The 20,126-nt window shown below is 34.2% G+C and overlaps 1 protein-coding gene across 1 annotated transcript in view; it reads left to right on the top strand.

Annotated features, from left to right (window-relative positions):
* The first annotated feature begins 2,173 nt into the window (after positions 1-2,173).
* LOC133329953 (serine-rich adhesin for platelets-like) overlaps positions 2,174-20,126 on the top strand; it is a 42,560-nt gene continuing 24,607 nt past the window's right edge. Inside the window, exons 1-3 of the mRNA XM_061538413.1 lie at positions 2,174-2,361; positions 2,445-3,749; positions 6,240-6,365. Of these exons, the coding sequence (XP_061394397.1) occupies positions 2,290-2,361; positions 2,445-3,749; positions 6,240-6,365 (1,503 nt within the window). The 5' untranslated portion in view covers positions 2,174-2,289. The remainder of the gene's footprint in view (positions 2,362-2,444; positions 3,750-6,239; positions 6,366-20,126) is intronic.

Raw genomic sequence — 20,126 nt, 5'->3', positions numbered from 1 at the left:
CTCTGGTGCACCAGATAATTATTTTCTTATATATGTAGAAAAAAATAAGACAGGACCATCACAGAATTCAATTTTTTAATATTTATTTTTTCCCCCGACTTCCAAAGAATTTGTATACCCTTCTAGATGATATCTTTAGGGTTGGACCTGTATATGGAGGCCATGTAAACCATATTGAAACTTGTATGTTTACCCTTTAATAACCCGAATTTAGGAATTTACTCCGCAGAAAATTCCAGAATGCCGAATCAAACTAATTCAGTTGAAAATATACGCCTGGAACCATCATAAATGCTAAATTTTGAGGGATCTGAGAATGGAGACTATGTCAAAACTTGGACCTACATTGAAAATGTCCCACAAATAAGTTGTTTTACCCTCCAAGAACCTGAATTTCAAATTACAGCCATTAGTATTGAAAAATACTGCTAAAACCTTAGGACCATGAAAATGCCTAAAATGGGCGGCATCTGTAAATGAAGACTACTCCAAAAGGGGACCTATGACGAATATTTTCCACCAACAACCAACCAATTCCAAATTAGAACATCATCGCATTGGAAAATTGAACTGGCAACCTCAAAATAACTTCAATGGGGTGCTAATTAGTATTTTACCAAAAACATGGACCGATATCGAAAAATGTCTGCGAACAAATTTTTTCGCCCACTAAACAACATATAATTCCAAATTACAGCTTCTTAGAAATACCGTCAAAACCTCCAAAATAAGGTAAAGGCCTCCATAGAAAGGGACCAACTAATATTTTTGATACGTTCTTCAACCAAATTGTTACGGTATTTAAAGTTTTCATGGGGTAGAAAGACTTCCTACCAGAAATGATCAATATTGGTCCACTTTCGAAGTACCTCAATATAGTGACTGTAATTTGGTATTTTTGGGTTCTGATTTGGTAGCATATCTTCCTAAGACAAATTATCAATCTGTTCCCAACATTCAGGGTAGCTCCCATATAACGGCACCTCCAAAATATCGATATTTTGGAGAGTTTTATGAATTTGGATTCTCATTGGGTGGAAAATCCCCTTACCAAAAATTATCAACTTTGGCCCTATATAATGGTATCCCCAGGTATCACGTTTCATAGCGGAATTTGTTATAGTTTGGTATTTCAGAGGTTGAAGTATAATCTTCCTACCAAAAATTTACCATGGCATAGCTCCCATTTGAAAGTCCCAATCGATATTAGTTATTTTTAAAGTTCATCTTATGGAAAGGGGTATTACAAATTCGGATCGTAATACCCGAAATTATTAATGCCATTTGCACTTCTTTGCCTTCATGAGAGATTTTTTTTTTAAATCAAGTGAACCTTCAGAAGATCACAATTTTCGTTTCTTTTTATCATCCGAAGAATACTTTTTTGTATTGAATAAAATCATGTGGCCAAACCTATAGGGATTACTAAATTGTTACTAGGGGACAAATCGTCTGACCCAACGAAGAATTACCAAAAATGTATTTTTTATTGAAAATATCATCCAGCTGATTAGTTTTTTTTTTATCAGGTAAACATTTTTCCCCAAAAAAAAATGGAGTATTACGTTCTTTTCTGCATGCCCGCAGAAAATGACCATTTTCAATAAAAAAAAATCGGCTGGCCAGCAGAGAATCACTTTTTGCGATAAGTCTTGTCCCACTGAAAAAACACTTCTTTGCAATATCATTCACGCCAAAATACAACCTTTTAACTCAACCTACAACATCCATGAGCCAACATTTAGGATTTGTTCGCACAAAGTGTTGATTTACCGGACAATTACTGCCAATGAAAAATTGCTATTAATTTTTTTCTTCTTATATTTATACTCGTCATGATGTGAATGTCTTCCACATAAACGGAGGACTGTGGTCATTTCAAGCTGCTGCACCACACAGCTTTACAAACCAAAAACTTTCTAGCATAGCATGGCCTTGGGCTGGAAAGCATAAATCTTATGGTTAACCTCATATTTACCCAAGTAAATTATTAGAATTGCAGTGTTGATATTTTGTCTAATGTCCAGTTGTTCCGTTCATCTATCGATCGGACGTTTGGTCGTTTGTTACATTATTAGACTGTCATTAATGGCAAATTATTGCTTGAGATCGTAATTTGTTATTTTAAAATTCCTAATTTTTTTTCTCTCTATTTTGTTTTATTTGCAGGTGGTCCTCTCGGCCTGTTCATCGTATTTCCAGAGCCTATTTCTGGACCACCCCGAAAAACATCCAATTGTGATATTAAAGGACGTCCGTTTTGCCGAACTACAAACCCTAGTTGAATTCATGTATAAAGGCGAAGTAAACGTGCAATATTGTCAGTTATCGGCACTGCTGAAAACGGCGGAGTCTTTAAAGGTAGGAGGGTGACAGAAAAAAAGACATATTTTTTTCGGCAAAATTATTTATTTGTTGTTTTCTTAATCCCGTTTTTCGATTAGGTCAAGGGTTTAGCAGAAATGACAAATCAGAATACAACCCTACGCGAGCCAGAACGTGAACCTGAACGTCTACGACCCCATTCACAGCCCTGTAAAAGTAGTAGCTCATGTGACAGTCCTGTCGACGCCACTCTATCGGGTGCCTCCACATCAACGTCCAATATAGTGGCATCAGCGACAGCCCCATCAATAGCAGCAACATCAGCCGGCGCAGCAGCAGCATCTACACCAACAACATCTGCCACAACAAATGCCTCCAGCACAACTTCGGCTGTCGTTGCCACATCATTAAGTTCGAAACGCAGCACCAGCCATGAACAGTCATCAACGGCAACAACAGAACGTTGCAGCCCCTCACCTCCAAAGCGAATTCATGTCAAATCGGCAGCCTCAATACAAGACCCTCAGCACAGGGGTTCGCCACAACCTCTAGATCTCTATCAAAGACGTTTGGATCAGCAACTGGAAGACAGCAAGGAGAATTCCCTTGTAAATAATAATAATGCCACCGTGACATCGGGCAGCGGTACCGCAACAACAACATTGTCGACATCAACAACAACAACTACGTCAAATGAAAAGACACGAAGTACAACACCTCAGAGTTCGATTAGTGGGACCATGTCGACGAAACAGCACCAATCCACACACGAAGGCGTGGATGAAACGGTAATGAAACAGGAACGACACGACAGTGATCGTGATACGGGTCGTGAATCACCCGATCAGCTGGGCGATGTACATAGAGGCTTGACCAGACGTGGTGAACTTGAGGATTCGGGGGTGGAGAAAATCGAAGATATTGAAGATGTCGATTATGGCGATGAAGAAATGGACTTGGACGATGATGGTGATAATAGTTCCGATGACATTGGCGGGCTAAATATGAAAATCGGTAGTAGTAGCTTAGCTGCCGCCTTAGTTAGTCCCAATTTACGTGTAGGCCTGGAAAGTGGCCTATGTTCGTTGAGTGGTAGTCGTGAACGCGATCGTGATCGCGATCATGGTGATGGTGGCGGCGGTGGTGGTGGTATGGAATCGTCACGTTCAACACCCCTAACCGGTAGTGCTGCACTCGCATTAGATTCGCATTCGTCGCAACGTCCAGCATCGCGCAGTTCTCGTGATGGTTCGGGCTTGGATCGTCCCAGTAGTAGGGGTGGTCTGAGCGGTTTACCCTCTACCTCTGGCACATCTCTGGCGGGTGGTCTAAGTCCCAGTTCTTCGACGGCAGCTGCATTGGGTTTGGTCAGTGATACACTTGCCGGACCGTCGGGTTTAGGTCCTGTGCAGTCGGTGCCCTTGGTAAGTAGGCGGGTTGTGTATATAACACAATTTATTCTTGGTATAAATTTAGATAATATTCGAAGCTAGGTAAAAGGTATAAATGGGTATAAAATGGGAACCCAAAATTCGTTCAAATTACAGTCCTTTCTTTTGGGATATAAAACCTTCAAAACACCGACATAGGACGCGACCTTCTTATGGGGGATATACCAAAACGAGGACCTCAACATTACATATCCAAGGAGTTATAGGACCCGCAATTTCCACCCATAGACAGACATAACTCAATCGATATACAGGGTTTTTTCAATAAGAGGTATTGTTTTGGTATCCAAAGAAACGAACCTTTTTTTGATAAATGGCCGAGATTTTGTTTCATAATATTGTCATATGGCTACCGCGAGCACGGACCACATTCCTGCCATGAAATTTTGAATAACCAAATAGGCTTTTGCTGTAGACATTTATTGCAACTGACTCCCAAACAAAGACCTATTACGGTCATAACTTCAATAGATATCACGGCCCAAGCGAGCAATAGCTTCGTTGCTTCAAATCTATCCCTATCAATACCAAGCATGTTCGAAATCATTAATCATCTCACGATATGGTCCAATGTTCTCTCATTAGTCCATTATGCTTTTTCGATAGAATTCCACAATATTTTCAGACTCTTCAAGGTGCCAGTTAGGAAAGTTCCGATGTAATTGAAGCACGGAGGACACTACATCCATCCGATTGGTACGAAAGAAGTACAGTCTTTACACTGAAATGAAGTGTTGCATATCTTCATGTAAATGGCGCCCAAATGACACTAGTTCGGTTCGACAGCCACGAATTGGTCCAATGGCCTTGGCAGACCATAAACCTCACAAAACAGTCAATAAAAACTCTTCTGTTTTCCGGGCTTCAGATGAGCAAACTTTTGCTTCTTGACATCACCACCGAGATGGAAATGGACCTCTTATTAGTCAATGATGCTTTTTCGATAGAATTCCAAAAAAAATGTGGGCTCTTCAAGGCCCCATTAGGCAAGTTCCGACGATATTGACGCACGAAGGACACTACATCCATCCGATTGGTAAGAAAGAAGTACCGTATTTACACTGAAATAAAGTGTTGCATATCTTCATGTAAATGGCGCCCAAATGACACTAAGTCGGTTCGACAGACACGATTTTTTTTGTACCGCGTACTGAATTGAGTCAAGATAACGGGTGTCATATTTGTTTTAAATCTTTGTATTTAAATCTTTGGGGAAAAAGAAATTATTGATCGGAGAAATGATCGAAGTTGACCGGCATGTTAGCAGTCCTAACATCGTCCAGGAGCTAAAAATCGGCCATAAAACAGCTTTAAACCACTTACACAAAGCTGGATTCAAAAAGAAGCTCGATATTTAGATGCTACAACAATTAACAGAAAAAATAGCCTTGGCCAAACGGAATGAGGTAGACCCATTTCTTAAACGCATGGTGACTGGAGATGAGAAATGGATCACATACGATAACCCTGTGCGAAAACGATCGTGGTCAAAGAGCGGTGAAGCACCTCAAACGGTGGTCAAAGCAGAAGTAACGACCAGGAATGCATTTGGTGGGACTGGAAAGGGGATTATTTATTATGAGTCAAACGCCCTATGGTCAAACGGTAAATTCTGATATCTACTGTCAACAACTGGACCGTTTGAAGGTAGCAATTGACCAGAAATTTTAATGCATCTGTCATACAGTCCGTATATAGCTCCAAGCGATTATGAGAGAGGCATTATAAATTTACCTTTAAAATGGCAATAAAACATAATACAAAACGGTGCATATTTAGCCCAAATCGGACATTCCGAAGTATGTCGAATGAAGACCTATAGGTCATATAAAAATAATGGAATTATTTTTCCCCAAACTAACATTATTCACCGTAGAAAAAATCGAAATACCAAATCACGGCATTATCATTCTTTTTTTGCATTGCAAATTTTTTAATGATAAAAATTGGTATATAGGGAGGATATAAAAATCGACCGGTTTTATGTCAATGAGCGCGCGACTTCTATGAGAGAGGCATTATGAATTTACCTTTAAAATGGCAACAAATCATACAACAAACGGTGCATATTTGGCTCAAATCGGACATTCCGAAGCATGTCAAATAAAATCCCATAGTTCATATAAAAATAATGGATTATTCACCGTCGGAGAAATACCTGTCCAATTAACATGGAATTTTAGAAAGTATACAGAATTGAGTATATAATGACGTGTGCCAAATTTGCTTTAAATTGGTTAAGTTCCAGGTATAGTCCCCATATATGTTATTTTATACGTTTTCATGCACATTTGGTATGAGTTTCCTACTTACGACTTTCATCTTTTCCTTAATGACGTAGTTTCTATTAGTGACCAAAATATCGGATAATTTTAAATAATAATTCCACTTTAAACACTATCTAATCAATCACATTATTTAAATTAATTTCTTAAAAAAATTAATTTCTTCCACCCATTATAGTCTCTTAAAAAGGAAATCGATTGCAGTGAAGATGACAACAGCAACAGTCGCCATCTACAGCCACGTTCCGCCTCAGCCAGTGGCATTCTAGGCGGTGAAATCGATTATCGAACCTCTCACGAATCGGTAAGTGTCCGTTTTTTGTTAACCCTTCAATAAGTTTTAGTTTTTTTTTTATTCTTTTCCAACGTATTCTACACTTTTGTTGTAACTTTTTTCTCTCTTTCTAAATATATATATACAAATCATAAAACTTATATACACATATATATTACTTTATGTATTTTTGCTATCAGTTGTCTCTTTTTAATATATATATATATATATTATAAAACTACTATATATCTATTTCATATACTACATTTATATATATTTATTTCCTTTCAATATATACAAAAAATCATTCGAAAACAACAACAACATTAAAAAAATACAAAGCAATTTATTTAAAAAAAATAAACTAAATATTTTTTTGCTCTTCGTCGTGTTCTTTGTCTATGAATTTGTTTTTTTTTAGTTTTACCTTAAATACTTTTTTTATTTTAGTTATTTTCACAACAACAACAGCAATCAGAAAAACCTAAACACTTTAAAATTGAATTGAATAGTTTTTTGTTCCATTGCTGTGAAAATTCAAAATAAAAAAAAAATTGAAAAAATCCCCACATTTGTTTCCTCTAAACCTCTGTACGTAAATACCAAATCCCAGTTTATAAGCCCACCTAAATAGTTATTGTATATTTTCCACCATCTGGAAGCCCTTCACCCCCCACTCCACCATTTCACCTGAAAATGAAATTGTTGAAATGGAAAAACTACCATTTTGAAATTGCATGTTAAATTGAAATTTAGTTTGTTTTTAGTTTTTCCAAAAACAAAACAAAGCAAAACCCCCAAAATATCCAGTACAAATTTTGCAGCTAGAAACCCAACAAGCCCCCATTTACACCCAAGCAAAAAAAAAACAAACCCAACTACTGCCCACCTATGTATGTTTTGCTACTAAGCCTATTAAAATATTCAATCTCCCCTTTATATAGAGATTTTATGCTAGTGATTCTCTTTTTTATTTTATTCTTGGTCCTATCTATATTTTGCCAACCAAGCCTATATTGATTTGTTTTATTTTCACTATTTCTACTATTTCGATTTTGAGTTTCCAACGTTTTTGCTCAACAAACACCAAAAAATGTCTATCCATTTTTTATATTTAATTTGTTGTTTTTGTTTCGTTGAACACATATTGTGTTATTCTCATAGAAATCACAATCCCCATTTGGGGAGGGTGACGCTCCCATAGAGCTCAACTATTATCATCATCATCACCCTGGCAAAGTAGAAAGAACCCACCTCCCCCCTATGATTTTGTTTTGCATTTTAGGTTATGCTGGTAACTTCCTCTCTTTCGACTACAAAACTATTTGTTTAAAGTTGTTACATTCTTCTTTTTTGTTTTTGTTTTTCGGTTTAGTTTTTATTATTTATTTGTCACATCGTTCATACATTTATAGATAGTCAGATATATACATTCGTATGTGTCATACACATACATATATGTATTTATACAAATACATTGAAAGAAGAAAAAAATATAGTAAATGTTGCATGTTTCCGTGTCCTCAATTTGTTGTATTTGTTTCTGTGTATACAAATTTTATTTGTTTTTCTAGATTTACTCTGTCTCTACTCTACATGACTCTTTCGCCCTCCCTCTTTCACTCTTTCTTTATCGTCTGTCGTTTTTTGTTGGTATTTTTATTTTAGATTTCCTGCTTTGATATTTTGTGATTTTTATCCACTTTGTATTTGCACTTCCGTTTTTTGGTTATTATTGTTAGTGTTTTTGTTTTTCTGTTTTTTATTTATTTCGTACAAACAGAGGGTGGTCTTTGTAATGTGAAATTTAGTATTAGAGGTCCTTATCACATTGATAGCGAAAAAGCTTTGATAGAGCTTTAGAGGATATTTATATCTCTAGAATTAAAATATCATCTTTCCATTTTGCTACCTACCGAAACTGTTTTAAATATAAAGATCTTTCTGAAAGCTTATTTGTATAACAAAGCTTTTAACATGTTTCTTTCCCTTCTTATAGAAGTTAGAAAGGCTTATTCTCTAGCAGAATTAAAATATCATCTTTCCATTTGGTTACCTACCGAAAATTTTTTAAATATATAGTTTTCTCTCTAAAGATCTTTCTGAAAGCTTAATTGTATAACAAAGGTTTTAACGTGTTCCTTTCCCTTCTTACAGAAGTTAGAAAGGCTTCCTTAGAAAATGTTTTGATGTTTGTAATTGAAATGTGTCGTGGATAAAAAAAGCTTTAGAAAAGCTTATATCATCTAAAGGTATTGATGATCATCAGGCAGAAAATTTTTGTTCTACACGGAAAAGCTACTTTTTATAAAAAAGCTCTTAGGGAGAAAGCTTAAACATCTTAAAAGGCTTGAAAAGTTTATTTTATATCGAATATATACCTACAGAATATTTTAGCAGTATTTGAAAAAATTTACATAGACAAAGGAAAAGCTTTAGTAGAGCTTTAAAAATTGTTATGTCCTACCCACTGAAAAATATAAATGAAAATCATTAATAAAGCTTTTTTGTAAAAAAAGCTTTTGAGGAAGAAAGCTTAAACATCTTAAAAAGTTGAAAACGTTTGTTGTATATCGAATATATCCCCGCAAAATGTTAAAAATTGTAAAAAGCAAAGGAAAAGCTTTAGTAGAGCTTTAAAAATGTGTATGTCTTTAGAAGTGGTTTTCGATAGTCTTCTATCATAAATATACAGAACGTCATTAAATATAATTGAAATATGACGTGGATAAAATAAAAGCTTTAGAAGAGCTTTTAAAATATTTCAGTTTTTATTATGGTTTTGAATGTCTTCTAGAAGTATTAAAGATCATCATACTATTTCCTAACCACAGAAAATGGTTCAAGTTTAGTTTCTGCACGGAAAAGCTTTACGAAGGCTTCTTTTTGTAAAAAAAAAGCTTTGAAGGGGGATATTTTGTAAAAAGTTTGAAAAATAGTTTTATATCGAATGTATCAACACCAATTTTTTGACATAGACAAAGTGAAAGCTTTATTAAAGCTTTAAAACTGTGTATGCTTTAGAAGTTGACTTTCGATAGTCTTATATTTAAATATACAGAAGGTCAAGAAATATAATTGAAATGTGACGTAGATAAAATGAAAACTTTAGAACAGCTTTTAAAAATGTTTCTGTTTTTATTATAGGTTTGAATATCTTCTACAGGTAATGAAAATCATCATACTATTTCATACCCACAGGAAATATTTCAAATTTATTTTCTGCGCCAAAAACTTTAGGCAAGCTTCTTTTTGTAAAAAAAGGCCGAAAGCTTAAACATTTCAGAAAGCTTGAGAAGTTTGTTTTATATCGAATATATCTCTTGAAAACGTTTATCAGTATTGACGACATAGGCAAAGTAAAAGCTTTAGTAGAGCTTTCAAAACTGTGTATGTATTTTAAAGTGAGTTTTAATAGTATCCTATTCAAGGGATTATGTTAGCCCTAAAATGTTTCTATATTAAGGTGATCTTTTCAAGTTCTATAGAGCAGCGTCCAAATCTTTAAAGGTATTTTGAATAGAAGAGCTTTAAATATATGGTATATACAGGAGAGCTTAAAAGCTCTCATAATATGGAAAATATGTAAAGGTATTTTTAATATCGGCGAAGTTTACAATTATTCTATGTGCCGGAGGTATTTTGACTATTGGTCAAGGGTATCCAAAATTTTATATACGGAGAGCTTTAAAATTTATATATGTACCGAAAAGCTTTCCTATTTATACATGCAGAGCTTTATAACCTTTCTAACTGCAGAAAGGTATTGCATTTTTAGAAGAGCTTTAAAGATCTCTTTATACAGAGCTTTACAGGTTTTTCTATCCATATAAATAGTTAAAGATTGTTCTATCTCTCGAGAGTTTTTAATGTATTCTATTGATGAAAAGTATATAAGGCTTTAATGAACTTTAGATATTAATTTTTAAAATCGAATAAAAATCAAACTCACTTTGAAGCTTCAGAAGTCGTCTACACATACGAGAGCATTTACTATATTCTATGTGTATGATAGAGCATGCCCTTAAGAAGGCTTTAAAGAGCTTTAGAAATTAATTTTTAATATCGAATAAAAATCAAGCTGCTTTTGAAGCTTTAAAAGTCATCTATATATTGGAGAGCTTTAAATATATTTTATCTTTATGAGTGCTTTAAAGGCGAAAAATGTAATGAACATTCGAAGACATTTTGAGTGTTTTCCTATAAATAGTCCTGATCGTCGATGTATAATAAACGACCATTGAAAGTTTGTTTCAACACTTTGAAATTTGTTTAATTTAGAAATAGCTTTTAGCTGATTTTTGTTCACAGAACAAATTTTTTAAAGTTGTTATACCCTTTGGAAGGCTTTTACTGATCATGTAATGGAAATGTGGATATTTATCCACAAAAATGGTTTTATATTTTTCAAAATGGTCTGACCAATTGTCTAAACATATTTTCCCACTCCGATTGAGACGACACTAAACTATGGTTCTTCTGGGTATGAAAATCGCTGATCACAAATTTTATTTCATTGTGAGCGTTAAAAAAAGAACTCATTGGGTGCCTAGTCAAGTCTGTTAGGCGGATGACCCATCATATTCACCTTTTAGAGGGTTCAAAAGGTCGATGTGTAGCTTTGACGTGGTTTTGAGTGGTAAAATTTTAACAAAGAACTACCGTTGGGCTCCATTTTAAGGCAACATGTAAAGGGGATTTCAAGAACAATTTCAATAGCCATTATCTTATTGATAAATTAAAGTAAGCAAACAATTGGTCGCCATTACGGGCAAATGAAGCAAAGCCCTTTAACACTATGCTTATACAAGCTATTTATATCTAGTATCGCTTGTCTTACATGATGATTCGTCTTCGAAGACTTACGCAAACAAATTATGATGTAACCCACAGAATTTAATGCAGTGAACTCTCGATAATGTGAACATCCGAACTCTCGATAATGTGAACTAATTAATGTTGGGGTACTTCATATTTTTGAATTTGTTCACATTTTCGATTCAACCAAATTATTTACCGCTAATTACCTGCTTTTTCCAATATTTTAATGTCAGATTGAATGTTCACATTATCGAGAGTTGACCGTTATTAAAATTGATTTATTTTCCAATGTTAATTTTATCGCATATTATTTCCCTCATAACTCATAATTAAAGAAAACCCAATGAAATTGTAAAGACTACCCTCCACATTCACACGAAAGCGGGATAGATCATTAACCTTTAAAAATGCGATTTTCATGTCGTCATTATTTACCTCAGTTTTTAATAACATTAATATGAATAATAATGACAATAATTTGTGGGCATACAATTACGAGGATATACAACAACAGCAATTATAATTTATATGAAAATATTTTCCCCCGGAATCCTTAAAACAAGCAATTCACTACATATATATTACACACCTACCCAATACAGAAGGATTGAAATGTAGAAATGAAATTGAGATTTCATTTTCTTTATTTCTTTGTTGGTAAGTTTTTTTTTCTTGCTACCGTGGTGGGGGCATTAAAAGTTTCCTGTTTTATGACATTCTTCCCCCGATGTCAATGCTATTTTGGTTCTTTTCTTTTATTTTTTTCATATTATATTTCATTTTCCAAAAAGGAACAGAACAATTTTGTGGACGAAAATATTTACGACAATATTTGTTGTTGAAATACATCAGCCATTCAGCCTCTCTTAATGTTGGGCGCCACTTTTACCCAGTGCCTGTGTGACAACTGGCAAGCGAGAGTTTGCAATGAAAGTTATAGCCTGGCGCGAATGTAAATGCCAAACGTAATTTAACTCATACTACGCACTTGGCCATAAAAACACACCTCAGTGTTCTCTGCTGTCCTGTCCTGTTTGCATTTCACTTTTTTTATTTCGTCTTCTTATTTTATTTTTTTCTTTTATTTCCAAAAAGTCTGCAGCATATTCATGACAGCTCGTTCGTTCCGTCGTTAGTTCGTTCATTCGTACGTTTGGTCGGTGTCTATGCTGTGCATAAAAATTTGTCGTACATGTGTTGACGTTTTCTTTTTATTTATACTCCTCCAACAACAAGCAGCAAAAAATAGTAAAAGGAAATTATATAAAAATCCTTATTTTGTGTGTGTCTTATTTTGGTAAAAATGAATTCTATATAAAAACGAGATTTTCTTTTTGTGTTCATGTGGTTGTGGATGGTGTGCCGTCACATGAGTGCCCGACAAAAAAAAAACGCAGAAAAAATGAGCAAAAATGAATCCAAAAAAATAAGTAAAAGTAGACTTATGTGCAGCATCGAAGCTTATAGTAAAGTAAAAAATAAATGAAAGAAAACCTCGAAAATTATATACCTTCAGGTTGTGCCAGAGATGAATTTGTTTTCTTGTTGCTGCTCTCGGTTTTTTTGTTTTAATTTTTTTTTTTTGGTAATCGCATGACTCTGTCAGGGGATATTTCGGTTTGTTTGCTTTATATTTTTTTGTTATTGTCAATGCAACTAGGGGTGATAACAAAAATTGGTGTGAGAATTTGACAGAATGCGTTATATTCAGTAGGGTAAAAGCATATATTTTCGTCAAACTCAACTTTCGCCAGAAAGTACAGTTGTGTACAGTGAAACATATGTTGTATATACATTTAAATAAATTGTTAAAAAAAATATTTATGAAGCCTGGACTTAATCTTTGAGAAGATTAACGGTAAATTTTAAATATAAGGATTACGGGACGCAAAATAAAACAAGCAGCCACGAAAAATGTCTCCCGATACTTGACACGCAATCAAGTAGCATCATTGGGCGCCACTAGAAACCAATCAAACAATGTTTAATTATAAAGATTATCTTTGGTGGTGTAGGTGAAAAATGGTTGGCATTAATTTTCTATAGACTTACAAGAGGTTACTACTGTTGGGCGCCATTTTCATAACATGAAGTTTCTTGATCGTTTAAGGTTATTTCTTTCCTGAAGAGCAGAACAAATTAAGCAAATTGGGCGCTTACGAAGGCTTTAAATAACTTTGGAAGCTTTTGAAGCTTTAAAAGTCGTCTACACATTAGAGATTTTAAAATATATTTTATATTTAGAAGTTATTTAAAGGCGATCAAAAAATCTAAAGAAATTTCGAAGACAATTTTAAATGCTTTCCTATCTATAAAGAGTCCTGATCGTCGATGTATAATAAACGACAATTGAAAATTCATTTGAAAGTTTTGAAAAAGTCTCTACATTTAGAAAAAACTTTCAGTTGATCCTAAAGATCATATTAAGCAAATTGGGCGCCATCAGAAGCAAACAAAGCATACGCCTCAAACATGAAGTTTTAAATGATTCATAGTTATCTATTCACCTAAAGATGGCGACCTAACGGAGAAAATACAATCTTAAATTACCAAAGATTCTCACAGAACAATCAAGGTCGTTTAAGGTTATTTCTTTCCTGAAGAGGATTGAGCTAGAAAGCTTTGTATGTTTTGTATTATAATGCAATTGGGCGCCATCAGAGCAAACAAAGCAAACCCCTAAAACATGAAATAGTAAATGCAAAAATCAAGTGACGGTTCAAAATATTAAAAAATAAATTTTAATATCCTAGCACACAGAATACCATATGGTTCACTTGTCGCTAATTCTAGAAATATTTATCGGAAGGAAAGACAAAGCATCATCCGCATTCGCGAATATTAATTCACCTTCCAATGGCTTTTAGTTCATTTGTCGTTTATAGTAGTAGTATTTATCGGAAGCAGACACCATGCACACCTCTCTCATAGAAGTCTCTCTAACTCTGCTCTCTATTTTCAAAAAAGAAGTCTAGTAGTCGATTTTCACAATCCTTCCTAGATACCAATTTTTTATCATTAAAGAAATTTTGTAATGCATGAAAAAATTGATAATCGCTTGATAATGACGTAGACATTAAAACTTCCCAAACAAGCTCCCGAAGTTTCTGGCAAGTCACTGTAGATATGTGTGGCCTAGCGTTGTCCTAGTGGAACACGACAACTCTCCTGTTGGCCAATTCAGGCCGTTTCTGGTCAATTGCTACCTTCAAACGGCCACATTGTTGACATTACAGATCAGAATTTAGTTTTGACCATACGTAAGCAACTCATAATAAATAATCCCCTTCCAATCCCACCAAATGCATAGCAAGTCACTGTACCGTTTAAGGTATGTGTGGTGATAAATTTCCTCTCCAGCGTTGAAATCCTAGTGGAAAGGATTCACAGATGGAAATTCCATCCATCCTATTTTCTTCTGTTAATTGGTGTGTTGGCCAATTGGTTTAAAACAGTTTTATGCCATTTTTAGCTCCAGTCATCATCCTCCGTTTTATCGAGAATGGATTTAGCTCCATGGAAATTCTATCCGTTAATTGGTGTGGCACCCAAACATCGTGCTTCTTTTTGAATCCAAACTTTTGTAAATGGTTTAAAACAGTTGTATGGTAGATTTTTAGCTCCTGGGCGATGTTACGACTACTAACATGCCGGCCAATTTCTATCATTTCTCCGATTTTATCGATATTTTCGAGGACCGGCCTAATGGATTTCTTTTTCTCCAAATTTTGGTCATCTAGAATTGTGTCCTTTCGAAACGAACTAGTTTGTAGGTATTATTCAGAGAAAGAAACGATTGGAAATAGATTCATCCATTTGTTTAATTATTTCTTTCAAATTGTCTAACTCCTAAATTCCAAATCGTACTCAAAATGTATTTTTATACATCTTTTGTCAATTTACTTATGTATTTCATCCCAACGATATTCATAAATGCATCAACACGAAACGATAAAAAGAGGAACTAGTTCCTTTCGTGAATAGGAACGAAGAAGATCAACCCGCTTCGTAAACTGTATTACTTGTAACGTTGTGATATGTAATCCAAAGCTGTTCAATTGAAGATTCCCAGATTTACCACACATTTTTTGGGAATAGCTTTTTTAAGCATTAGATTGCTTTAATATCGTTACGGGACGAACCAGTTCGTATGAATTATTCACATAATGGAACGCTTGGAACTAGATCCATCCTTCTTACTTAGTTATTTAACTCCTAAATTCCAAATCGTTCTTTTACAACAAATTCTAATTCTTAAAGGTGTATTGTTTCTATACACATTTTTTTTCAATTTGCTTATGTATGTGATCGCAACGATATCCATAAATGCATCAGTACGAAACAATGAAAAAGGAAACTAGTTCCTTTCGTGAATATGAACGACAAACATTTTTTGCAGATTCAATATGTTGCATGCTCTTAACTCTTTATCATAGAACAATTTTCTGTTCACAGATAAGATATGAAAAAAATTACATCGCTACATCCTTGCATTAGGGAGATACAGTACATTTTTTCTAAAAAATAAAAGTCCAATATCAAGAAATCCAAATACAAAATCAACGGAAAAGTCAGTTTGAATTATTCTCTATATTTTGTTTTACAAGAATCTGAAATGAATCTGATGGCAGAATTCGTACAATTCGAATACGAAACGGTTTGAATAATTTGGACTGTATATACAAATTAGTACTGTACACATTTTGCCCTCTTCTCTATCTTGAAAAGATCATAACTTTACAAAAAAATTTAATTTTTTAGAATTTTCTTTTGATATGTGTCGTCCATAATCTGGACTTGACATATAAAATCCAATGAATATAAATCTACAAGCTGTATAATAAATATAAGCTCTAAAACATTTTGCTGCCTGTGGGCAACACTGGGTCAACATTGGAATTAATTGAACCACACATGTATTTCGGTTCGATATTTTCCGATTAGCTGCGCAAATGGAAGTTGATCATTCATTTAGTTTGGTTGGTACACGTCAGTTTTGTACCCGAAATATATACCATTAATTCTATTTACAATTTTCCGATAGTTTCATTTAACAAAACTGGTTCAGACGCACCTTTGATTGAACCGATAAACAGAACAAGGCAGGTCAATCGGAGAGTGTCCGATTTACCACACTTTTTTTTGTGAGAACATTTCTTTTCCTAAAAGGAACGAGAAAAATCGATCCCCTCCGTGAACTAGATTGCCTAAATCGAATTGGTTACTAATACGTAGTAGAATTGTGTATTTCCGGAACGAACAAGTTCATAGAAATTACTCAGAAAAAGGAAGTACAGGTTTAGTAACGACAAACTTTGTTTGCAGGTTCAATATGTTTATTATTAAACAATGGTTTAGAATGGTTGGATTATACGCTGTCTACCCCCAACAATAATCGAAAAAAATCGATCCCCTCCGTGAACTAGATTGCCCAAATCGAATTGGAATCGCAGTAGAATCGTGTCGTTCCGGAATGAACTAGTTCATACGAATTATTCAAAGAAATGAACTAATGGTTTAGTTTACTAATTAGTTATTTAGCATTGTCTAGCTCCTAAATTCAATATCATATTTTTAAATAAACTCTATTTCCCATAAGTGATCAATCACCTATGTATGCATCAGAACGAATTGATGAATAGGGAAACTAGTTCCCTTCGTGAATAGTAACAACAATCTTTGTTTGCAGGTTCAATGTGTTTATTATTAAACAATGATTTAGAATGGTTGAATTATACGGTGTCTACTCCCAACAACAATTTGGTGGTACCGTTAGACATATAGTTATTATTTTTGGTAGATTTTGGAGCTATTAAGATCTGAAAATATCAAACTGCAACTAATTCCTCTGAATAGCTTGCTCAAAGTCGCTAAAAAAGGAGGTCAATATCAATATTGAGAGATTTAGTGCCGAATAAAAACTCAATGTATCAAATTCGATCTAATTCCGTGGATAGCTCTGCTTAAAATCGCCAAATTACTAAAAACTGGCGAACCATAGAAAATTAGATTTTCGTGGAAGTTGTGTAGGGTATCATATGGTCGGCCCCGTCCGACTATACTGCTCCGCTCACTGGTTTTTAACTACAAAATAAATTCCAGATGTCATGAAGTAGGTGGTATTCACTATTTTGTTAGCAAATTATTATTCCAAGTGGAATTAACGTTTCTCGGAAATATTATCAACACCTCTCCCAGTATTTGGAAATGGCTACATCCTGTCTATCATTACGCATTTCACAATACGAGTCACTCAACCCAACCCCATCGATGGAAATATTTCTTTTTTTTAACATTAAAATATTACCACTCATTAGCATAACAATGACATCAAAGAGAAAGCGAAATACTGCAACTTCATATAAATTCCAGACCAATAATGAACCATACTTGCAGCTCACTCTCTTTCTCTCCCACCTTCCCACTCACTCTCAATGGCACCCATTGTGAAAATATTACAGCCACCGCAACCATTAGCCAAAAAAGGCAAAAAACAACAACAAAAAATTATCCCAAACGTGAAATGCGTCTGTATTTGTTGTCTGCTATTGCCAGTAATGTCCTTCTTCGTCTATTTTCCTAAAGGTCTGTCCCTTTGAAGCCCGACACTTCTACTACCACCTCCAGCCATTACATCTAAATTACAGCAAAATGAACACTCCAAAATGTAACAGAAATTCAAATAAATAAATGCAACGAATTGTGCTGGGAGGTGGTGGTGATGGGAAAAAAATAATTATTATAAAAATGTCGAAAGTTTTGTTTTTCTTGTTACAGTGTGTGTGTGTGTGTTTGTTTTTTAATAATATATACTAAAACGTATGCAAATATTTTTATGTTTGAATATTACATCATCAGTCATATATAGGAGGTGGTACACCATTTATAATATCCATAGAATATTTGGTCTTTATTTTTTTGTTTGTGTATCACTGTGTTTGCCAATCGGGATATATGAGTGAATGTGGATGGCGAATGGACTTGAACTCCGCGCTTATGTCAACACCCATATGCCTGGTAAGGGGGGAGAGCTTCCACACTTTGTTGTAGCTTGAAAATTTGTCATTTAATAATGGCCATTTGTTATATGTATTGTCTATTCAATACTATTATATTTGTATATGTGTCTATATACATATGTGTGTACACATAAATAAAATGGCTGAATTGTGTAGAGAATAGTTGGCTAATGGCATTATTTGACCAAATCCATACCATCAGTTAAAACTTTAATATTTGACAATCATTTGAGTTCTTTGAAATTAAGGCGCAAATATTACATAGAGAAAAACTTAAAGCACAAATATTATATAAAGTTTACCAAAAAACATAATTCAGCTGAGCTAAATTCATGTTTACCCATGAACAAACCTAATTCAGATGGCCCAATTTCTAAGTCTATATTCAATTTTAGTTATAGCAAAACTATAGGAAAACTAATCCAGCTTGGCTAAATTGGAGTTTACCTATAAGAAAAATAATTTAGCTTGGGTTAATTGAAGTTTACCTATAGGAAAACTAATTCAGCTAGGCTGAATTGAAGTTTACCTAAAGGAAATCTAATCCAGCTTGGCTGAATTGAAGTTTACCTATAATTCGTTGGAATAAATTCAAGTTTACCAATAGGACACATAATTCAGCTGAGCTAAATTCATGTTTACCCATGAGAAAACTAATTCAGATGGCCCAAATTCTAGGTCTATATTAAATTTTAGTTATAGCAAAACTAATTCAGCTTGGCTGAACTGAAGTTTACTTATAAGAAAACTAATTCAGCTAGGCTGAATTGAAGTTTACCTAAAGGAAAACTAATCCAGCTTGGCTGAATTGAAGTTTACCTAAATGAAATCTAATCCAGCTTGGCTGAATTAAAGTTTACATGTACGAAAACTAATTCATCTAGTCTGAATTGAAGTTTACCTACTGGAAAACTAATTCAGCTAGGCTAAATTAAAGTTTACCTATTAGGAAAATTAATTCTACTAGGCTGAATTAAAGTTTACATGTACGAAAACTAATACATCTAGTCTGAATTGAAGTTTATCTACTGGAAAACTAATTCAGCTAGGCTGAATTGAAGTTTACCTATTGGAAAACTAATTCAGCTGGGCTGAATTGAAGTTTACCTGTTGGAAAACTAATTCAACTAGGCTGAATTGATCATTACGTAATGGGAAACTAATTCAGCTGGGCTGAATTGAAGTTTACCTATTGGAAAACCAATTCAGCTAGGCTGAATTGAAGTTTATTTATAAAATAATTAATTCAGCAAGGCTAAATTTTTGTTTACCTATAGGAAAACCAATTCAGCTAGTCTAAATTGAAGTCTACGTATAGGAAAACTAATTCAGCTAGGCTGAATTTGTGTTTTTTCATGAAATATAATTCATCTGGGATTTTTAAAAGTTTTCATGGGCATTTATCAGCCAAGTCATTCTTAATGAGCCTTTAAATGAACACATTGGCTTTAGGGCCCATTCGGAAATATTAAATTGAAAAGAAATAATATTCATTGTCATTGCCAAATGATATTTTGCTCATGACAAAAGCAACAATGGTTTTGGTGTGGTTAATGTATATTCTAACCCACCTTCCCTCTAACCCACCAGGAAAAGTTCTTATCCATTAAAATGTTAACGAAAGTACCGTAACTGTATCCCTGATGGATGTTGCTCTTTTTTTTGTTTTTGGTACGCTTATTTTCGAATATCAAACGATGCGTTTGAATGCATTCAGACTAATTTGAATGCATTTCGTAAAAAATAAACAACAGCAACAAAATTGCAACGTTGTCGTTAACGACGACGACAACAACGCCTTTTCCCAACCACCAATCTCAGTTCCAATGGCTGTGAAAAAAATATTAATAAAAAATATCCTTTCCAACCTTTCAAACAGACCCGAAGAAATAAAGTAAATAGCTTTGCTTTATATTGGAGATAAATAAACAGAAACAAAAATGAGCCTAGC

Source organism: Musca vetustissima, unplaced genomic scaffold, assembly GCF_032173495.1.
Source record: "Musca vetustissima isolate MV318-11 ecotype Yass unplaced genomic scaffold, APGP_CSIRO_Mvet_v1 utg4053, whole genome shotgun sequence".
Lineage (NCBI taxonomy): Eukaryota > Metazoa > Arthropoda > Insecta > Diptera > Muscidae > Musca > Musca vetustissima.
This window is presented reverse-complemented; position numbering and strand designations above follow the sequence as displayed.